Below are 22784 nucleotides of genomic sequence, written 5' to 3' on the forward strand. Positions count from 1 at the left end.
TCCTGACTCCTGAGTGGCAGAAGGGCCCATGCGGGCAGTACTGGAGGAGGACTGTGTCCCCAGGGAGGACAGGGACATATTATAAGCAGGGAGCAGAGATGCTTCAGAGTCCAGAAGCTAAAGCCCGTAGTTGATAGACCATGTCTCTTCCTGTGGTCCTTGTCACAGATTCTGTCCCACCATCTGCTCATAGGTCCCTGCACGCCCCCCACACTCTCCCCCTTTTGGACTTCTCTCTAAGTGCTACCTGTTTTCTTTCTTTCTTTTTTTTTTTTTTAACTTTATTTATTTTGAGAGAGAGAGAGAGAGAGAGAGCAGGGGAGGGGCAGAGCGAGAGGGAAAGAGAGAGAATTCCAAGCAGGCTCTGCATTGTCAGCGCAGAGCCCGATGTGGGCCTTGAACTCACAAACTGTGAGATCATGACCTGAGCCGAAATCAAGAGTCAGACCCTTAACCGGCTGAGCCACCCAGGCGCCCCTCCCGCTCCTGCTCACAACGTTCCCTCTGCCTGAGTCCCTCCTCTCCTCTTTCTTTCTGGTTTCTTCCTGATCATCGTTTAGGACTCAGTCCAGGGGCCCCTCCTACAAGCTTGCTGATTCCCATCCCTCACAGCGTCCTCTGCGTCCTCTGCCTGCCGAGGCTGAACCCAGGGCCCCCTGAGAGCCCTGAAGTGTCCCAAACACCTCTCTGACATTGCACCTATCGTCCTGCATTATGCTTAACACTTTGTGTGTCTGTGTGCCCCTCGCCAGCAGCTCCTTGCAAGTGGGATCTGGGTTTTATTCATCTTTGCCTCTTCAGGGCCTGAGCAAGACCTGCACATGCTAGACGCTCCATAAATGTTTGAGTTGCCATGATCTTTGGAGAAGCAGGAACAGGATGGTTTCCGGAGTAAAAGAGGTGTAGCGATGCCTCAGGGCCTGTGATAAGAGAGCTAAGGCAAACGGATCACCCCCCACCCACCCCCGCTCCAAGACAAACCACAGGCTTCCATGTGTGCAGTTTCCGGTTGCAAAGAAAGTATATCCAAAATACAGTCACCTTTTTCCAATGGTTCAAGTTCTACACTTAGACATTCAATCCTTTGGCTTTGTTTGCCACCTGTTTCAATGGAAAGCCCCTGATCTTAAACCTGAGCCATCGCCGACTCCTCGTCCGGACGGAGAGAGGAGTGCAGCCACAGGGAGGTGCCCCAGGAAGTCAGCATGCCCTCCCATTCCTCCACGCTTTTTGCACATTTTTCTGTCTGGGTCCATACTGTTGTTCGTTGCAAGTTTTAAGAAAAATTTAATCCAGGGGCACCTGGGTGCCTCAGTCAGTTAAGCATCGACTCTTGGTTTGGGCTCAGGTCATGATCTCATGGTTCATCAGTTTGAGTCCTGCATGGAGCTCTACGCTGACAGTGTGGAGCCTGCTTAGGATTCTCTCTCTCTCCCTCTCTCACTGCCCCTTCCCCGCTCGTGCTGTCTTTCTCTCAAAATAAATAAATAAACTTTAAAAAAAAAAAAAAAGCAGCTCTTTCTGCCCACACATCCTGGCCCCGTGCTTTAATAAATTCACATTTTTGCTCTCCCCTCCCCCACCCCCCGCCAAAAAAAATTTAATCCATGGTTTTCCTGCCCCTTTACAAGACTGTTGCTTAATGCTTGGCCCATCTTTGGCTTGTTTCTTTCTATTCTCACATGAGTCCCTGAACTCATGGGGGATGAGGAGACAGAAACCCCCTGGGGGAGGAACAGGGGTCCAGAGGAGGAAGATGCGCCCTGGGAAGTGTTTCTCTCTCTCCTGCCAGATCCTTGAGTGTCCGGCCAAGGCCAGGGCAAGGGGTGGTGGGCAGTGTTGGCCCACCAGGAATGGAAGAGCCGTTCTTACTTGGACAAGGCCAGGCCATGCTTGCCCAGCTGTGGGTGCAGGTCAGACAGGAGAATGCCGGCCTCCACAGTCACCTGCTTCTTCTCTGTGTCCACCTGCAAGAGACCAGCACAGGCTGGGATGAGCTAGGCTATCGCCCAACCTTCACCCAGCAACCACATTCCCGTGAATATGAGCACGTCTGTCCCTGCCTGTGGTCAGCTCAAGTCACCTCTTGCTGCAGGCAGCTGAAGGGGGTGTGGGCAGAGCCCTGGAGTGCTGGGGCTGTGGGAATACAGTCATCCCCCCTTATCTACAGGGGATAATATGTTCCAAGACCCCCAGTGGATGACTGAAGCCACATGTAACACTGAACTTTACATATACCATATTTTCCCCATATGTTTACCTATGATAAAGTTCAATTTATAAATTATGCACAGTAAGAGAGTAACAACAATAACTAAAGATAAAATAGAACAATTATGACAATATATTGTAAAAAACGTTACGTGAATGTGGCTTCTGTCTCTCTTAAAATATCTTTTTGTACTGTCCTCAGCCTTTTTTGTCTTGTAAGGATGTGAGATGATACAATGCCTACGTGATGATGAGATTAAGTGAGATAAAGGACTTAGGAATTGTGACCTAGGATTAGGTGACTGTTGGCCTTCTGATAATATATCAAAAGGCAGATCATCTGCTTTCAGAGGGTGGTTGACCTCTGAAACCGCGGAAAAGAAACCACAGATAATGGGGGGACTAGTGTATTCTGTGTAACCCCTTCTTCCCACAGGGGAGAAAATAAAGAGCAGGGAAAAGAAGGGGTTCACTCAAGGTCACTGCCATAACTCCACTTACTCCCAACCCTGCCCCACCTGGGCCAGAAGGTAGGATTCCTGGATGGTCGTGCATAATCACCAACTAAGGAGGGCCTATTCCTACAAGGGCTTGATTCTACCAGATGGAGTCCCAACTCTCTACTTATTCTCACCGGGGAGGTCTTAGGCAAAGACTGAGGCCTGGAAGGGGACAGAAGTTCCCTGCCACGCACAAGAAGGGTTCTAGAAGACCCCTGGCAGCCCAGGGAAGTGGGAGCAGACTCTGCTTTCCCAGGGAGGAGACTGAAGTTCAGGGACTTTAAGTTGCTCACCCAAGGTGACACAAGCATCGGTGGCACTGAAAGGAGAATTTACATCTGTGGGACTCCAAATCCCAAGCTCATTCGACTGACCCTGAGCGCAGAGCTGGGCAAAATCAATTGTTGGAGCCCAATCCTCACTAATTAGCAATCAGAGTTCATTACTGCCATGACTGACATCTTGACCAGAACATTTTCTATGGGGTGGAGACTGTCAGCCTGAGCAAAGAAATAAATAATAGAGAGAAACCTAGAACTTCGGCCAGCAGGGCTGGGGGGCAGCGGGGGGCGGGGGGGGCGGAGGTTATTTGGCAAAAACTACAGCTCAGGGGAGCCGGCCCTGTCAGGAGAGAAGAGGAGTTCTGCTGATGTGCAGGGTACCTGTCTGGCCTCCACTTCCTGGCAGGTGCCTGACAAGTGCTGGCCGAAATGCATGGACAGCATCCCAGCACAGCGCTGGTGTCAGACCCCTGAGTTTGTGCCCAGCTCTGCTACTGATTGGCTGTGTAACCCTAGGCAAGTCACTTGCCCTCCCTGATCTTGTTTCCCCATGTGTAAAACTAGCTAGATGTAAATCCTTCCGGTCTGGGACTGTGAGTCCACCTTTGGGGATCTGATTTGCCATTTTTGTTCTAGAGAAGCAGAGAGGAGGCACTGGCAGGAGGAAGGAGACGAACATTCTCTCTGTGGCCACAAGGAGGCGCATACAGCTGCCAAGAAGCCTGAGCAAGCCCAGGGAGGGCTCCGGGGAGGGGTGATGGTGGGCAGGTCAGAAATTGGGGTGTCACTTTGGACTCAGGGGCAGGGAGAGGATCGGGCCTGGGGGCAGAGGCTAAGGAGTTTCCGCCCAAGGTCTGGGAGGGAGGCTGAGGCTGGGGGAAGCCGAGGGCTCTGAGTACCTGCAGCACCCGGTTCATCTTGCCCATGTGGATCATGAAGCCATCGGTGCAGGCGATGTCCGAGGGTGAGTGGCCACCTCCCACCACCTTCACCCGCTTGTTCTGCTGCCTGGCCAGGGCCAGCACCTGCCGAGGCAATGCTGGAGTCAGCCGGGGGCCAGAGACCTGGCAGGGCCTGCAGGGGTGTGGGCCGCCCAGGCTGCCAAGGCCCCTGCCCGGCTGGAGGCCGCTGTGCGGTCCAGTCCGGGAAAGAGAGCCAGGGTGAAGAGCCAGGAAGTGAGCGGCACGCAGAGCGGAATCATGCTAAGGTGGGACTCCCATGCCCCTTCCCTGCTGCGGCTGGGAGCTCCTCGGTGGGCACACCCGATCACACTCTTTGCCAGCACGAAGCCTTCTGAGGGCGCCCCAGTGCCTTCAGAGTAAGGTGCCAGCTCCTCATCCTGGCCTACACGGGCTCAGCGGCCTCCCAGGCTGGAATGAAGGCTGCTGGGGTGAAAGTGGCTTCCTTTGACTTTGTAACTGTGTCTCTCCGGGGCCCAGCCCTCGTCTCTAGTGATCACGGAATGAATAAATTAATTAACAAATGCATGGTATCACTTACATGAATCCATTCCCTTTTACCCTCACATCCCTGCTCCAAAACCTCACATCTGCTACCCAGAACACTGGCCTTACTCACAGCGTGTACCACAAGGGGTTCCATGAGCAAGTGAGACTGGGAAGCGTTCTGTCCTCCCCTAGCTCCTTTCTCCACCCACCGCGTACATGGCGTGTTTAAGACTACAAGCTCTACAGTAAAGAAATCTGTTTAACACCATCCTCTGTGAGCCCCCTTGGCCACACCGCCAATTTTTATTTTCACCTGACCCTACTAGCCCTCCGGGGAAATGTCAGCCTGCAGCGGCCTCAGCCTGTTAGGAATTCACAGTTGTGTGGGCCAGCACAGCTTAGAATGGCCTTGATTTATGGCCATATCAGCATACCTCCAACATTTCCCTCAGCTCAGAGGAAAGCCAGTTGCCTCGGCATTCAAGGTCCTCTAATCCTGCCTTCCCAGCCTTGCTCTTCTGTCCTCCGCCCACTCATCCCCTCCAGGCACTTGGGTCCCCGTCTCTGCCGCTTCTGATGGCTCCCCGGGCATGTTCCTCACTTTCTCTTGCTCAGTGCTTTTCCCCTGAGAAGCTGGAGGCTTTAAATCAGACAATCCCTGTGGGACTCCTAGCTCTGATGTTTATTAATATGGGAAAACGACAAAACCTCTGGTAGCCTCAGTCTATCCATCTGTGAAATGGAGATAATAATCACCATGTCTCAGGAGAGCATGGAATTGAAGAGAGACTAGATATGCAGCACAGTGTTCTGACTTAGGGTCACTTCACGGGGACTGTATCGTCCAGACAGCTGTTCTCCGAGTGCGCCCCTACACACATGCCCGTGCACACACTCGCACACACGCGCACGCAGAGTGAACTCCTCCCTCCTCGGTACCCTACTGGCGCTGGTGGAGCGGCACCTGCATCCTCTGGAGCTAGTTGCATGCATGCTTGACTGAGGTGCAAGCCTTTAAGGGTCTCTACGGTTTGGGTCTGGTCCATTCATTCATTCATTCATTCAACAATGATTTAAGTGCTTTCTGTGGCGAGGGACAGTGCCGGGTGCTGAGGATACAATGGGAAACAAGCCAAGCATGGTCGTACATCCTTATGAGAAGGAGAGCCAGAAGCATGAACATGTTCAAGTCGACAAAGTAATTGCAAGTTAGGAATATGCAATGAAGGAAAGAAACAAGGAGCTGAGACAGAGACCGCTGGGGACAGTGGTGAGGTGGTCTGGGAATCCACTGAGGAGCTGAAGTTTACCCTGAGCCCTAAAGGAGGAAAAGGAGTTAGTCATGTGAAAAGTGAAGGGATAGGCATTCTGGCAGTGGGAACAGCAAGTGCAAAGGCCCTGGCGTAGGAAAAAGTTCAGTTTGTCTTATGAACAAAGAATGAACCAAGGCCAGGTGATGCATGGCCTTGGGGAGTCAAGTTAGGCTTTTACTCCACAAATAATAGAGAGCCTGTGGGGGCTCCTGGGTGGCTCAGTTGGTTAAGCATCCAGCTTTGGCTCAGATCATGAGCTCAAGGTTCATGGGTTCGAGCCCTGCTTCAGGCCCTGTTCTGACAGCTCAGAGCCTGAAGTCTGCTTCGGATTCTGTGTGTCCCTTTCTCTCTCCCCCTCTCCCATTTGTGTTCTCCCTCTCTCTCAAAAATAAATAAATAAACATTAACCAGTGAGCCTGTGAAGGGATTTAAGCAGAGAGTAGCCCAGTCCAACTTACATTTTAAGAAAATTACTTCTGCTGAGGTGGAAAGTGCATTCAAAGGACGTAAGAATTGAGGCAGGGAGACCGGGGCCATGGCCGCCGCAGGTCATGGTGAGTGAGGAAGGGATGGCGGAGTGGGCATGGAGATTGGCAATGGTGCTGAAGAGAAGGGGATGGGTTCTGGAAGCTTCTGGGGCAAGACTTGCTGACTGCGGATAAGGGTAAAGAAAAGACAGTGACCCACTTCCTGGCTTCCCAGGCGCCCCATGCAGAGACAGGGGTAGAAGAGGGTGGAGTCAACAACACAAGAGACTCAAAGCACTGGAAATGTAGTCTGGGGCACGTAAGCCTGTGATGACCTTGAGACACACAACGAGAGAAGTCACATGTGAGTCTGCGGCCAGAGAAGAGATCTGAGCTGGAAATGAAATGCTGGCAGCCATTGGTGGCACGGGAAGGTGTAACGTGGAGCTGTAGCAGGGGAGTGGGGGCCAGGAGCCCGGAAATTTTCAGGCTTCATGGAGCTGTCTCCTGGCCGGCAGCTCTGAGGTGGGGGTGGGGGCAGGGCGACCCAACTTCCTGTCTGGGGCAGGGACACTCACCTCTCTGACCTCCTCCACGGACGTGGGCTGGTAGTACATTTCTGGGCAACAGCCGTAGGTCCTAGCCCAGTTTTGGAACTTGACTCCTTTGTACCCATGGACCTGCGACAGGAAAAGAGCTGGGTCATCACAGACATGTGGCCGCGCGCTGCCCCGACGGCCATCCCGGGCTCCCGCCAATGCAGGATGGGAGGCCGGGGCGGGGCGCTGAGCCAGGGGCCGGTGGGAAGATTAAACGGACGTCGGAAGCTCTGAAGCTGCGGGACTTCCTGTTTGTTCTCTCCCTTGACCCCTCATGGCCACGTGGGCAGAGCACACAGAGGACGCTGTCCATTCTTAGCAGAAACGATGGGGCTGGGGGGTGGAGCCCGAAAAAGCAGGACTCAGGGCCCCTGCCCCTCCCCCCACTCCGTCCCGGGCACCTCTCTGAGGGACCCGGCAGAAGGCGTACTCCGGTCCAGCAGGGACACTGGGGAAGGGGTTGCGCGAGTGGGCCTGGTGGCCCAAGAAGGACTTGGAGCTGGCCTTCAGCTCTCCTATGAGGCTTCTCCCACCAGGAAGGGCCAAGTCTGGGGGACTCCACTGCAGCCTTTCTGGCCTCTAAACCAAAGCAGGGAGCTCTGGGGATAAGACTCCCACATGTTGGATATGAGCTGTGTCCCGAGCACTGTACAAGATCCGTACACGTGGTACCTTATTTAGACCTTACAATAATGCCACAAAATCGGTAATACTACTCCTATTTTCAGGAGCAGAAACTGAAGCCCAGAGAGGTGAGGTAACTTCCCCAAACACACACAGCAATCAAATGAAGACACTAGAGTCCGACCCAGGCCTCCGTCTCTTCCATGCTTTCCACAAGACCCCAGTGCCGCCCCTAGAGCCTCAAGTCCAATGCAAGAGGGTCCCCATGGCCTCCCCCAGGCCCTAGACTTGACCTAATTCTGTCCTCCCACGTCTGGCCCGTGGGCCCAGCCTGAATGCAGCCCTGCTGGGCTGACGGGCTGTGCCGTGCGATCCTACCATGGCTCCGGCGGTGGGTCGGTGGCCTTGGCAGACTGAGGCTCCCTCCGGGAACAGAGCACGGGGCAGCAGCGTGCAGAGGCGAGGTGGGGCGATGGTCCGGAGCGGAAAGCACAGCGGCCTCCGAGCACAGGGCTGACTCTGTATCTACTGCATACCGAGGGGCTTCGGCGGCAAAGGTGGGTAAACAGTGTTGCGACAAGCTCCACCCGGACAGATAGCCAGATAGCAGCGCAGGCCCTGCCCCCTGCCCCCTGCCCCAGGGGCCCTTCTCAGGCAGCGAGGTGGAAGAGAGGAGTTTAAGAGGCAGCTGTTCTGTCCCTGGACGCTGCTTGAGCTCTGACCCCAGCTCTGGGCATTCTGGACCCAAAGGACCCTACAGCTTCCAAACTGGATCCTTAATTCCATAGGTCAGCAGAGGCTGTGACGTGGAGGGTCTGTGGGGGTCTTCATGCAGGGGCTGCTTTGATGTCCCCTTGGAGGAGGACACACGTGGCACCCCAGGGCAGGTGCAGTCAGGATCTGTGTTAGCTCATCTGTCCGACTTGGGGGATGAATACACCGAGCCCCCCATCGCTACAGAGACAGGACAGGAGGCTGGTGGCTGTAGCACCGGGTGGGGAAGGGAGATGAGGGACCCTCTGCTCAGGCACTCTTCCAGCAGAGGCCTTTCCCAGGCTTTATGGGTTCCTCCTCCAGGCTCTGCCTGTTAACCTCTGGGAACCTCATTTTCCTCCCCAATAAAGTTGGGGCACTTTTGCCGAATTATCTGCGTCGATATAAAGGTGAGAACAGATCTATGAGGAGCATGGGACCCAACGGGAGCTTGAGATGACAGCAAGCTCTTGCATCTGCCCCGGCCATGAGATTGCTGGTGGCAGGATTCTCCGGACACGCCAGCCCGAGCTGGTGCCTGGCATGGAGCCAGCGCCCCAAGAGCATTTGTGCAACAAACAATCCTGGCCTGTCAGATCTCTCCAAGCCAAGGGCTGGTGTCTGGTGTGAAAGCAGGGGAGGAGGAAAGGGCAGGCTGAAGGAGCAGAGCTGGGGTCAGAGATGCGCCCAAAAAGTCCTAGCAAGGGGGAGGGTCAGAGGCACACCCGTATCCCCCGGAGCAGGATTTCCGTCAAGCTACGGAGTGCGTGTGCGTGTGTGCGTGTGTGTGTGTGTGTGTATGATTGTACCCCCACCCCAGATGCAAATGTACAAGTATGAGGTAGGGGTGCAGCGTGTGCTCTTTACAGGGAAAGCCTGGCTCAGGAGGTACCCCTGTATACGGTGACTCGGCAGCTCAGTCATGGAGAGGGGAGTCCCAGGGCCACAGACCTGATCCTTTGGGGAAGGGCTGTGTTATAGGCTGAACTGTGTTCCTCCCAAATTCCTATGTTGAAGCCTTAGCCCCCAGCACCTCAGGATGTGACTGTATTTGGAGAGAGGGCCTTTAAAGAGGTCATGAAGCTAAAGTGAGGTTGTCAGGATGGGCCCTGATCTAATATGACCGGTGTCCTAATAAGAGGAGCACACAGAGGAGAGGCCATGAGAAGACTCTGGAAAAGGCAGCCGTCTGCAAGCCAAGGAGAGAAGCCTCAGGAGAAGCCACCCCTGCCGACAACTGCTTGATCTCAGGCTTCCAGCCTCCAGAACTGGGAGAAAATAAATCTCCGCTGTTGAAGCCACTCAGTCTGTGGTAGTTTGTTAGGGCGGCCTGAGAAAATTAATGCCTGGTGTCTACAAGCTCCTGAGGCTGAGATCTCCACGGGGGCCTTCGCGCGAGAGAAGAGCGAGGCCTGGCTCTTGCCTCTGAGCCCGGTTCACTTGGGCTGTCCCTGATGGGAGACGCAGGTCCTGTGCCCTCCGACGCTGCCGGCTCCACTGTCTGAGAGGAGGGAGCCTGGGGGGACCTCCCCATAGGGTCTCAGACTCCCTGGCTGGGAAGGGCAGGGCTTGGTGAGGGAGAGAGTGGTTGGAGGCCTTGGGGCTGAGGGATGGAGAAAGCACCTGGTTGGCCACTGTCCCAAAGCCCTGGAAGGAGGCCCATGGCAGGGAGGGGAGGTGAGCATGGAGGTTCACCCCAAATAAATAACTTGTTTCCCACTTACCCACAGTCAGACCCAAGGTCTCTCCTTTTGGAGAACGCATTCTATGCTGAGACCTCCTGGAAGCCAGGCGCTGCGGGGTGTGGGTGGGCCTGGGCTGTGCCCTGGAACTGCCCGAGGGGCTCCCTTCCCTCCTCTGTTGGAAGATTTCCCAGCCTAGAATCACGCACCATTTTCTCTTTGCCTCTTGCTACTGCCCTTGAATGGAACGCTTTCTCCCCTATCCCCGCCAAGCCAGTCACATCAATTTTGCCAATTGCCTTTATGGAGAAACAGAAAATGACATGAGAAAAATATAAACATCAGCAAAAAGTATCAGTTAATTTAATGTGCAATGCCACCATCCCGTGATTAAGGTGGATGGGTTTATTGCTTATTCTTTCTTGCGTGAAGGACTCAGCTGGTTCAGTAATTGCTGAGTCTTAATTTTTTCTAACGTTTGTGGACAAGGGAAATTAATGCTGCTGTTTCAGTGGTCATTGAAGCTTTTTTGACCTTTTCCCCTCCCATACTTGATAATCAGTCAGAGTGAGGTCCTTAATATACAACTTACATGTGGTAACTTAACACTTCTTTGAAATAGTGTGAATATCTGGGAGAGTGTTTAATGACTTCTGATCTGCAGATATTACTTTCTTGTGCTACTAATTCAAGTTCACTCAATACACACGGCAAAGAAGGATGACACAGTCTAAAACGCCCCCTGCTTCTCAGAGTTGAATCCAGGATAATTGATGGAGACAAAGACCAAATATCCATCTCCTCAATCTATTCAAATGGCAAAAAAGATGACAGTTTGGCGGCTTCTCTGGAACTTTCTTACTTTGAGTTACATAAGCCAAGAATTGTTTCTGTCTTTGAAATTCTGACACAAGCCAGTCACACCGACTCTCCCATGCTGATACATTCTGCCCCATTCTGGGGGGTTTGGCATGAATATCATGGAAAACAGTGACGAAGTGCCTAAGAAACACAAGGTAGGTCTTAGCCAAGGTCTTTAAGCTAGGAAGTCATTTTTTAATTGATTAAAAATGAGTTTACAGGGGGCACTTGGGTGGCTTAGTTGGTTAAGCATCTGACTCCTGATCTCAGCTCAGGTCTTGATCTCAGGGTCATGGGTTAAAGCCCTGCATTGGGCTCTATGCTGGGCATGAAGCCTACTTAAAAAAAATATAAATAAATAAATAAATAAATAAATAAATAAATAAAATAGAATGAGTTTATGACCCATGGGAGAAAATATCTGTAAATCATATATCTTACAAGGGATTAATATCCACAATATATAAAGAAGTCATGCAACTCAACATGAAAGCAAATATTAATTAAAAATGGGCAAAGAAGGGGTGCCTGGCTGGCTTAGTTGGTTAAGCATCCGACTTTGGCTCAGGTCATGATCTCGCAGCTAGTGAGTAGTTAGAGCCCCACAGCAGGCTCTCTGCTGTCAGCACAGAGCCTGCTTCAGATCTTCTGTCCTCTCCTCTCTCTGCCCCTCCCCCAGTTACACACTCTCTCAAAAATAAATAAAATTAAAAAAAAAAAAAATGAAACCTTCTGCATTGCCGATGGGAATGCTGTTTTGTGTTTGGTGCAGCCACTGTGGAAAACAGTATGGTGGAGCCTCAAAAAATTAAACACAGAAGGACCACATGATCCAGTAATTCTACCTCTGGGTATATACTCAGAAGAACAGAAAGCAGAGACTCGAAGGGATATCTGTACACCATGTTCATGGCAGCATTTATCCACAGTAGCCAAAAAGGTAGAAGCAATCAAGTGTCAACCAACAGATGAACGGATACACAAAATGTGGCATCTCCACAGACTGGAATATTGCTCAGCCTTAAAAAGGAAGGGATATCTGACTCACGCTACAACATACACGCGCCTGGAGGATCTTCTACTGAGTGAAATAAGCCAGTCACAAAAAGACAAATACTGTATGATTCCACTTATATGAATTAGCTAGAGTAGTCAAACTCATAGAGACCCAAAGTAATGGGTTGCCATGGGTTGGGGAGAGGGAGAAGTAGGGGTTCGTGTTTAATGGGTAGGGTCTCAGTTTGGGACAATGAAAAAGATCTGGAGGTGAGTGGAGGTGAGGGTGGCAAACAGAGTGAGTGTATTTAATGTCACCGAACTGTGTACTTGAAAGTAGTTAAAATGGCAAATTTTAATGTATATATTACCACAGTGAAAGTGAAAAAAAAAGTGAGCTCACGGGAGTATAAATGTCATTGATATTCTTTCAAAAGTAGGTACCAGACTCAAAACCCTTATGTGTACATACGACAAAATGTACTTAAGTAAACCAACAAAGTGATCCCACTCATACCTCATAAATACCAAAGCTGGAAGCCTCCACGGTAACTGTAAATCCTTCAGCTGTGTTATTAAAAAAAGTATTGCATTTCTATTTTACGCAGCAGACACCCACTGAATGCTAACAAAGATTCATGGATGACTAGAACCGGGAGGGCTTCTCCTTCTGAATTTAGTTCTATTAGCAGATATTCCAGGAGTCTTGAAGAAGAGTCCCCTTCCTTCTTCCTCCCTCCCTCCCTTCCTCCCTCCCTCCCTGCCTTCCTGTCTCTTTTATAGGTTCCACACCCAACATGGGGCTTGAACTCATGACCCTGAGATCAACAGTCACATGCTCTGAGCCAGCCAGGCACCCCCAGTCTTATTCCATCAAGTCTTGGCATGGTGATAACAGTCATGCAATTGGCCATCCATGTCACCCAGTAGGGCATCAAAATCAAGAATCTGAAATCCACTCATTTATCCATCCATTCATCTGTGCTTCCATTCTGTGATTCACTCAGCAAACATCGAATGGGCATCTACAAAATGCCAGGCATCTGCTGGGTTAGGATCAAGGATGAGCACCTAGCTAGGTAGTTGCCCATCCTAAAGGCCTTACAGTCTCATGGGGCAGACAGTTCACAACTGGGTGCAGTAGCCAACACTTGGGAGAAACTTCTACAACTGCTAAGAAAATATTTTATCATTTGTTGCCAGATGGGATTCCTTTGAATCGTGAGGCATGGTATTTCCCACCCAACTCCTGTTGCATAAACCTTTGAGGTTCTGACCTAGATATTCTAGCGATCTGTCTGTTTTGTATTTGTGCTTATGGTAATGTTGATGTGAACAACATGCAGACTGGCTTAGAGTTACTTCAAGGCCTAACACCAGGGGTTCATTGGACCCCAAGAGAGACAGAAATAGTTTTTTGTCCCATCTGTTCTAACAGACTCAGAAGACATTTCTCCTGGGAACCTTGGATACTGCTAGTTGACAGCCACTAAGGGTGAGGACAGAATTTGTGAGCGACTATAATCCCCTCCGGAGAGAGCTCCGTGACCCCACTGATACGTGGGTCTAACAGAGAATATGGGGTCTGCTGTGCCTCTTTTTGAGAAGGCTAGTTCCCTTAGCAGAGGTCAATACATTTGTTATTTAAGTCCTTTGCAGTCATGAAATGAAAGTAACATTGTATAATTAAAAGAACTTGAACACACTCCCAGCAAGTTGTACTTAAACCGGCATCTGAAAAATCTGTCTTAATGAGGTCAGTCCCCTTTGCTGCCAGAGCTACAAGCAGCTGATTGATGCTTGGGCCAAAGCTCTCCAAGGCAGTGGGGAAACACATGTTTCTAGTGTTTTCGTGAATAAACTGAAGACTCTTCCAGTCTAGGGTCCTTTATGACCCTCTATCTTGCATGACTGGTTATATTTTTGTTGCAAATCTATGGACCTGAGTCATTTGACCCTTAGTTGAGATTGAACATACTGTTTTAGTAACATATCTGGCTTACATGGTCATTTCCCCAGGTCACGAATTTGCCATTTATTTTATTATTAAAAAAAAAAAAAATTAATGTTTACCCATTCTTGAGAGAGAGCACAAGCAGGGGAGGGGCAGAGAGAGAGAGGGAGACACAGAATCACAAGCAGGTTCCAGGCTCTGAGCCGTCACAGGGCTTGAATCCATGAACTGCGAGATCATGACCTGAGCTGAAGTCTGACACTCAACTGACTGGGCCACCCAGGCGGCCCACTAATTTGCGTTTTAAATGGGCCCTTTAACTTTCAGATCCAAAAGGAAGGAGGTGGTGGTGGTGTGGCTGGAAATTTAAAGCCCACATAGGCCTTGTCCTAGGATAAACTGGAAAGCTTACAGCTAAAACTTCCACAGCGTTTCCTCGTGCCGGGTGCAGTTCCAGGTCCCTGCATCCATTAACTGATTTGGTACTCACAGTCACCTAAGAGTCTGGTACTATTCATGTACCCTTTACAGCTGAGGAAACTGAGGCACAGGAAAGCCTTTCTTGAGGTGACACAGTAGAAAGTGACGTATCGGGAGTCTCATCCAGGGAATCTGACTCCAGATTCAGAAAGGAGATTTTTGGTAGGACCTCAGCCTTTGGGACCAGAGTGAGCCTGAATCTAAGCTCTGCCTCCAACCAGCCAAGTGACCTCGGGCAAGCTATCTGAACCTCAGCCTTCCCATCTGTTAAATGGGAAGAAGAGGTGATATATAGAAGGCTCTAAGGCACCAGACATACTTAATGATAGCCGCTAACGTTTCTAACCTTTCCCTTGCCTTCTACACACACAGACACACCCTTTTTTGCCAGGTTAATTTATACTCCACATAGTTCAGCTTAAAGATACCACCTCTGCCCTCAAGCCCTCCCTATAGAATGGACAGCGAGGGAGGTGCACAGACACCTGTGAGCACACCGGTCTCTGGGGAAGGGAGAAAAGGCACACGGGCCACTCCGGGGACTTGCTGGAGGAGGTGGCAGGCGGGAGTCCTGCAGGCAAAAAGACCCATACACCGGGGTGCAGGGTCAAGAATTGGCAGGGTGCATGCAGAGACTTGAGGGGCGGTGACTTTGCAGAGCATTTAGGAATCTGGGAGTGATCAGGACAGGCTGGGGGTGAGGGGCCTTTATTTGGGGACAGCGGGAGGCCCTGATACGTTCAGATCAGACTTTGTGCAGGGAGACCAGTTAGGAGGCCGTGCTGCAGGGCTCTGAGCCAGAGGCTCTGGGCTTGGAGCCGGTCAGTGGGGGGGGCAGGGGGGCACAACTGGAGGGGACAGATCCAGTGAGATGCAGCTTCTGGATGTGGCTGGGGAAGGTACAGCCGGAGGGAAGTTCTGGGTCTGCTCTGAGACGCATGGCAGCTGCTGCCAGACATGACCATTCAGGTTTATACTAATTACAATTAAAGGAGAAATTCACTTCCTCGTGCTCATTTTCCACATTCAAGGGCTCAGGCCACGTGCATATATGTGAGCATACTGTGTCGAGGGCACGTGGCTGCTGCACGTGGCTGACGGCTTCTCCGTCCAACAGCACAGAACAGACCATTTCTCTCATCTCAGAAAGTTCCACTGCACAGGGGCGCCTGGGTGGCTCAGTTGGTTAAGCAGCTGACGCTTGATCTCAGCTCAGGTCACGATCTCGAGGTTCGTGAGTTCGGGCCCCGCATCGAGCTCTGCACTCACAGCGTGGAGGCTGCTTGGGATCCTCTGTCACCTCTCTGCCCCTCCCTCACTTGTGCTCATGCTCTTTCTCTCAAAAATAAGTAAATGTTAAAAAGTGTTTTAAATAAAAGAAAAAGAGAACGTTTCACTGGACACCGCTGCTCTAGATCACGCAGTGCCTCAGAGACTCAAGAACAGAAGGACACACACTCACTCAAAGGCGACAGACAGGACTACCACCCTCGCTCTGCCTTCCTCCCAGAACACAAACGCCAGCCTCATGGAATGTTTGAGCTTTTATTAGACCAACGAGTTCCAATCTCAGCTGATGTGCTTCAAAATGAACGGATTTTGCTGCCGAACCGTGATTGGTTAGTCAAAGAGAAATCACCCCTGGCCATCCCGCGTCATCCCCTATAGAACACTGTAAGCCACTCTTAAGAGAGAAAGTAACACCTTTATACCTGGAGAATGAATCAGATGTGATTTTTCCTGTATCTAAAATTATGTCAGATTTGACTCTCTTCATTTAAAGGAAACCACTCTGCAGAGTAAACCCCCTTGGAATGATGCTGCCGGTTACAAGAAGTGCCGGAAAGACTTCCTCTGGGTTCCAAGCCCAGCAGAGGAAGGGCTTGCAGGCCTGCTGTGGGGGCTGGCACACGCCATGCCCTAAAGCTTCGAGACCACTGGTGGGTCCCTGGCATCCGTCTCCAGCCACTCAATGAGGATCCGATTCAACTCGGTGGGCCTGGAAAGGAAATAGAGGGCAATTCACACCTGTCAGGACCCACTCACCGCAGGCATGTGAGAGCAGAGGTGATGAAGTGAATGGCAAGGCCAGGAAAACCCTTATTGGAGGTAAACAGGAAGTCCCAGTCTCCCCGACCCAGGGGTCTCCCCACCCCCGCCACATCTCCTTACTTCTCCATCTGTGTCCAGTGTCCGCAATCCATAATGTGTCCCCTTTTCAGGTAGGGGATCTGGAAGAAACCCACCCCCCCCCCCCCCGAAAAGTAAGTGGCAGAACACAGGTGGTTCTCGTTTTAGGTTAGTGCTCCCCACAGGCCACCCTCCCCGAAAATCCTTGCATTATTTAAGAAAGGAATGGGCATTCACTGAACTCCTACTATGTGCCGGGTAGTCTACGTGCATCGCCTTCTCTAACCTTGACCATGATCCTATGGGGTAAGATGAAGGCTCAGAGAAGCTAGGTAACCTATCCAAGGTCACACAGAGTGGCTGAGTGAAGATTCAAATTCAGGGCTGACTTGTTTGTGCTCATCGAAACAAGTTGCTTCTCTTTAGAATTATCAGGACGCAGCTTGTTCACTGTCTGGAAAACGCCTGGTTGTTCGGCTCTCGCCACACAGACATGACTGAGTCCCCCTCTTTTGGACCCTGAACCCCCACAGTGGGTGACCGTAGCAAGCCCCAAAGAGGGAGAGGGCGCAGCAGCACCGCCCTTGGCACATGCAGGCTCCCTCCCGACACGAGCCTTGAACTGTGCAACCCGATGCAGAAAATGCTGGGGGTGGGAATGCGGCTTTCCTCCCAGAGGCGAGGACGGCCCCTTCTGGGCCTAAGCCTCAGCAAGGTTAGCAGTCAGTGGCCAGGGCGGGAAAGGGCCAGGCGAAGGACTGGAAATTCTACAGAAATCTTCAAGGGTTGGTGCTAGAGAAAACGAGCCCCGCCCCCCCCCCCCCCCCCCCCCCCCGTGGGCTCAGCCCCTCCGTCAGCTGGGTCCAGGGCCCACCAGAAGCGTGTCCTTGGCAGCGTCCCACTCTACACACTGTCTGCTGTGCCTGATGATGCCAACGAAGCCACAGCCGAGTGCGGACGGACCGCTCCAGGCAGCTAGCTAGGCAGGATCTGATGAGCCAGCCCAGCCACCCCACCTGCAAGCCTCCCCAGTCCCTACCAACCTCCACGCTTGTGGCAGAGTGAGCTTCCAAACTGCAGGTTTGTCACCTGTCAATCCCCTTCAATGGCTCACGCCTATGGGCCTACAAAGCGCGGTCTGGCCCGGTGGGCTCAGCAGAATCTTCCAGTCTTACGGGGCTCCTACCATTCTCGCAGTAAGCCCTGCATGCTCCTTGCCTCTCACCCTGTCTTCTGTTCTCTCTGCGGGGCAAGCCTCAGTCGTTCGCTAAGGCCAGACGCAGTGGTCAGCACCTGTGAAGACCTCCGTCCCTACCGAGCCCTCTTCACCTCTCTCCTGCGTCTGGGATGAACTGCAGGACAGCGAGCTCCCCAAGGGTGGGGTCTGCGTCTCATTCACCCTTACCTTCCCAGAATCTAGCACTGTGCTAACACATGTGCCCAGTAAAAGCCCATGAAATGAATGAGTGAATGAATGAATGCATGAGTGAGTAAAGCACGAGTGAGTAAATGACAGGCTACATCAGTGTAGGGGAAAGAACGCATCAGTCAGGACTGCTGCTCCTATGAGGTGGCAGGGATCCTACTGACGAAGAACCAAGTGCTTTACCGGATCTCCGGCTCTGTGTCCCCAGCTGCCATCTTTCCTCCAAGAGGCCTGCGCCCTCTCCCGGGAAGCACCAATGACCCCAGTGCAGGACTGTTGGCTTACCCAGTCCTCCATATGCTTGGACATCTCCGGAGTGAGCACGACGTCCTTCTCCGCGGTCACCATCAGAGCCGGAATCAGGATCTAGGGGAGGGTACCAGGAAGCAGAGGCAGGCAGAAAAGGGACGGAACGGTCCCTTCTTGTGCCCCTCCATAGCTGAGGCCTTCCCTCTCCCAGGACAAGGACAGGGTACTTCATTTCCCTGCTTTGTGGCTTCCCCCATGATTAACATCCCCCAGAAAGACCCCCTGTGGTGCTGCTGTGGTCCTGGCTTTGTTTCCCCAGGTTTTGCACTATTACTGGGGATCTAAGATGATGGTGTGAGATGACAGAAAATACATAGGTTTGTCTCTGCCCTTGTTCCTGGCACAGGGCTCCTGAAACCTTGTACTTTTCTAGGTGATAAGAATGATAGGAGCATCTCTTGTTCTAATATTTGGTCTTTTGATCCTATCCTTGCCTGACACAGGGTTCCTCAAACCCTTGTAAATTCCAAAGTGATAAGAGCACCAGGGGTATCTTTTGTTCTACTGAGGGGACTCTGGGTGGGCTCCTGGGTGGGGACTGGATGGGGCTGGTCACCACAAAGATGAAGCCGTGATCAGAAGCTTAGGCTTTTCAGCCCCACCCCACATTCTCTAGAGAGGACAGAGGGGCTGGAAATGGAGTTAATAATTGATCGTGCCTACATGAGTAAGCCTCCATTAAAATCCATAAAACCCCAATAGGATGGGGTTTGGGGAGCTTCCACACTGGCAAATACATCTACAGTGGGAGGGGTGATGTACCCCAATTCCGCAGGGACAGAAGCCCAAGAAGTGCTTGGGCCCCTCCCAGACCTCACTCTATGTATCTCTCCATCTGGCTGTTCATCTGAATCCTTTGTCATCTACTTTAACAAACTGGCAAACGTGTCTCCCTGAGTTGTGGGAGCCACCCTAGCAAATGAATCGAACCTGAGGAGGGAGGCACGGGAACCTCAGAAGCAGAGGTAACCACCTGGACTTGTGATTGGCATCTGAAGCGGGGTGGCAGGGGGGTGGGGGCAGTCCTGTAGGACCCAGCCCTTACCTGTGCGATCCGACGCTATCTCCAGGGAGACAGTGTCAGAACGGAATTGAATTTTGGTGATGTAGAGAATTGCTCGGTGGAGGAAAACCCTCATACATCTGGTGACCAGAAGCGTGAAGTGTTTTGTGTTAAGAGACACACAGGAGGGTAAGACTAGGTTTTTCTAAGACGAGTAGAGTCAGCAGTGTCGTGACCCACACAGGTTTTGTGTGCATGTGTGAGTAGAAGTAAGAACACTTCTACTGGCCCACTCTGTGTGTCTGGTATTTACAGAACTGTAAGAAGAAAACCACAGGCCCCACATGGTGTCACTTGGGCCAGGCCAAGTCATTAAACTGGAGCTTAATACCTAATTACAGTTTCAACCTCCCCCAGAAATGTCTTAGCTGGTTAGGCAGGAATTTATTGATTAGCACCAAGGAGGTAATCTGTCACACGGGTTCTCCCTTTACCCCATAGGAAGCTGAGGGAATGTGCATAAGACCCCTGCTCTTTCCCCTAAGGGAACGTGACCTTGTCTGAAAAAATGGTCTCTTTTCTTTTGCTTATACCTTTCTCACCCCACCCCTCCTTCTGAAAAACTTTGCTTTGAGCACCCCTCTACTTGCTAGAAAGGATGCTGCATAATTTCATGAGCCATTTAATAAGGCCAATTGGATCTTCAGATTTACTCAGTTGAATTTTGGTTTTTGACAGAATGGAATAGATGGCACCAGAAAGGAGGAAAGATGCCTTGGATAGAGATCAATAGTCCTTTTCTTTGAATTAAGTGGATGCTTTAAAAGGTCAGCCAAGAATCCAGGAAGTGAATGGGTCAGCCACAGCTGTTATCAGCCCAACATGAGCGGCAGCAGAAAGGACTTCACTTTCATCTACTGACAGATAGGACACTGTGGGGTGGAGAAAGCCTCCATTTATCCTCTTTGTTCTCCCTCCACCATTATAATTGTCAAACAGCTTCGATTTGTCCCTGGTTAAGGGACTTTTACTGGTTTTTACCAATGTACAGAACTGCATGCTTCTCACTGCCAAATGATAAAGGACCAGCGATGTTCAAAAGTGATTTTGTTGCTACATGATGGAACTAGAGTGTATTATGCGGAGCGAAAGAAGTCAGAGAAAGACAATCCTATGATTTCACTCATTTGTGGAATTTAAGAAAACACATGAACATAGGGGAAGGGAAGCAAAAGTAAGAGAAAAACAGAGATGGAGACAACCCATAAGAGACTCTTAAACACAGAGAACTGAGGGTTGCTGCTGGGGTGTTGGGTGGGGGGATGGGCTAAACAGGTGATGGGCATTCAGGAGGGCACTTGTGATGAGCACTGGGTGTTATACAGAAGTGATCAATCACTAAGTTCTACTCCTGAAACCATGATTATACTACGTGTTCACGAACTTGGATTAAATTAAATAAATAAATAAATAAATAAATAAGAAAAAAAAAGGGGAATAGGTTGAATGAACACCAACAAAAAAGTGGTTTTATTGCTGAAACTAATCCTAAGGCTGCTATAAACTCCAGAATATTCCCAGTCAAAATGTAAACTGGTTGTGGGGGCATGAGAGGAGGTGGGGGAGAAGGAAGATCTGAAAGGTATCTTTAGAAGAATGGGTTTCCAACGTTAGCACCATTGGGGTTCACCTTCCCAAAGACTCTGCCATTATGCACCTACATGTTGCAAGAGATTTTGCCTACGAACCCATTGCTTTGTCATTTTTGTCAGTCACAGGTGAGGGAGTCAAAGATAATGGACCTTCATTGAACTACTACTATGTGCTAGGAACTATTCCTGTCATTCCCGTAAGTGGCAATGGAGAACAGAGTGGTTAAGTGCCTTACCCAAGGGCACACAGGGATTAGATCCCAGGCCAACCTGCTGCCCAGTGTGCTCTTAACTATGTTCCATGCTCTACTGCCTGACCCCATGAGGTCAGCACCTCATCTGTTTTTAGTTTTGTTTTGTTTTGAGTGTGTGTGTGTGTGTGTGAGAGAGAGAGAGAGAGAGAGAGAGAGAATTTTAAGCAGGCTCCACCCTCTGTGCAGAGCCCAACATGGGGCTCGATCCCAAGACCCTGGGATCATGACCTGAGCTGAAATCAAGTCAGACATTCAACTGACTAAGCCACCCAGGCACCCGATGGGCCTCATGTATTTTATCTGCCATCGTATCCCTAAGGTCCACCATAGTGCCTAGCACGTAGAGGGTGTTCACATTCCAGTGAATTGATGAGAAAACTAGGGCTACTGAGTGAGCTGAGGAATGCGAAAATGCAATTTCCCATAGGTTCTTAACTTTTTAAGTTTATTTATTTTGAGAGAGTGTGCGTGGGAAGGGCAGAGAGGGAGAGAGAGAGGGAGAAAGAAAGGAAGAGAGAGAGAGAGAGAGAGAGAGAGAGAGAGAGAATCCCAAGCAGGCTTCACACCATTAGTGTGAGGAGGCCGACATGGGGTTCGAACCCACGAACCTGTGAGATCATGACCTGAGCTGCAATCAAGAGTCAGACGCTTAACCGACTGAGCCACCCAGGCGCCCCGGTTTTCAATGTTTTGAATGTAAACTATGGATGCCGTTACAGGTTTCCCCGGCTATCCAAAGGCGGAGCACTCCTGTGAAAACTCCCGTAAGCCAACGTGGCGTAAAGTGAAGAAGCAATCACCGCTAATGTATAAGGAAAAGTGTCTGAACACTCCCAGACCCTCCAAATAACCTCTCAGGCATTTCTGATGGAAACATCTTGCTAACAGATACACAAAACAGACCAACATAAAGCCCAGATGCTCAGAGACACGGTTCAAGGCTATGGCGGCTTGATGCTGAGATGCTGAGGGGAGTTCCTGGGGAAGGGGCTTGGCGGGGCTGCTCTCACTTGCGCACTGCCTCTAAAATGAGTCGTTGCAAAAGAGATGCTGGATGCTTTTTTTCCCACAGGTGAAAATCCTCTTTGGATTTCTTTCAGTTAGCGAAAGCAGCTCCGAATGGAGGTCTTTCGTAAAAGCGATCTTTCAAAAAAGTGGGGCACACCTGTATTCCCTCTGCAGACCCAGAGATTGGAAACCCACCTTCTGCTTGACTCAGGTGGACTTGGACAAAGGTGACACAGCCAGAGGCTAAAGCCTGTGTCTCTGAAAGTGCCTCAGGCTCCTTCTGTGAAATGGGGGCTCTGTGTGAACCTCCTCACCTCTGGGAGTCATCCTGGACCATCTGCCCTGACCTGGGGCGCCATCAGGAGACGTGGGCCTTCCACACGGATGCTGCGGGCACCCGGACAGTCCCCTGCTCTGCCCGCATGCCACCCTCTACCATTCCAGGGAAAGCATCAGTGAAAGCCCTAGTCGAGGCACTCACTTCCCCCTTGAGTGGAGGGAGGGGAAGGGCAGAAAGGAGGACAGCAAGTCAGTCTGTCCTGCCCATCCCCCCAACTCTGACCAAAGGGCAGATTAACTGGGCCAATGAGAAGCCCAGGGGCGGGGTGGGGTGGGGGGGCAACCACCCTGAACCAGCACTTACCTTTCGTCCCAAACCTGTGCAGCCCCACTGCCAGTTTACTTCCACGTTTCGATACCAGTTTAGGGGACCCCTGGGGGTGGGGACGATCAGGGGAACAAAAACAGGAAGGCTTTTAGTAGATGACTATGGTACAGACCCCACCGGGAGCCAGCTCTGAACAGAGGGTCTTCCCAGTGGGAGCAAAGGTTTC

General features: G+C 51.1%; 2 protein-coding genes across 3 annotated transcripts in view; both read right to left on the bottom strand.

Moving 5' to 3' along the window:
• LOC132691852 (L-gulonolactone oxidase) overlaps positions 1–8657 on the bottom strand; it is a 35727-nt gene extending 27070 nt beyond the window's left edge. Inside the window, exons 1-4 of the mRNA XM_060653647.3 lie at positions 7822–8657; positions 6799–6900; positions 3892–4017; positions 1873–1967 (exon numbers count right to left, since the gene is read on the bottom strand). Coding sequence (XP_060509630.1) covers positions 1873–1967; positions 3892–4017; positions 6799–6900; positions 7822–7824 — 326 coding nt within the window. The 5' untranslated portion in view covers positions 7825–8657. The remainder of the gene's footprint in view (positions 1–1872; positions 1968–3891; positions 4018–6798; positions 6901–7821) is intronic.
• A 7043-nt stretch (positions 8658–15700) lies between these two features.
• Positions 15701–22784, bottom strand: part of EPHX2 (epoxide hydrolase 2) — a 77469-nt gene continuing 70385 nt past the window's right edge. For both annotated transcript variants that reach the window (XM_060653645.3, XM_060653646.3), the window contains 4 exons: positions 22595–22664; positions 18011–18091; positions 16342–16400; positions 15701–16168 (listed from right to left, as the gene is read on the bottom strand). In XM_060653645.3, coding sequence (XP_060509628.3) covers positions 16139–16168; positions 16342–16400; positions 18011–18091; positions 22595–22664 — 240 coding nt within the window. In that variant the 3' untranslated portion in view covers positions 15701–16138. The remainder of the gene's footprint in view (positions 16169–16341; positions 16401–18010; positions 18092–22594; positions 22665–22784) is intronic.

Source organism: Panthera onca, chromosome B1 (assembly GCF_046562875.1).
Source record: "Panthera onca isolate mPanOnc1 chromosome B1, mPanOnc1 haplotype 2, whole genome shotgun sequence".
NCBI classification, from domain to species: Eukaryota; Metazoa; Chordata; class Mammalia; order Carnivora; family Felidae; genus Panthera; species Panthera onca.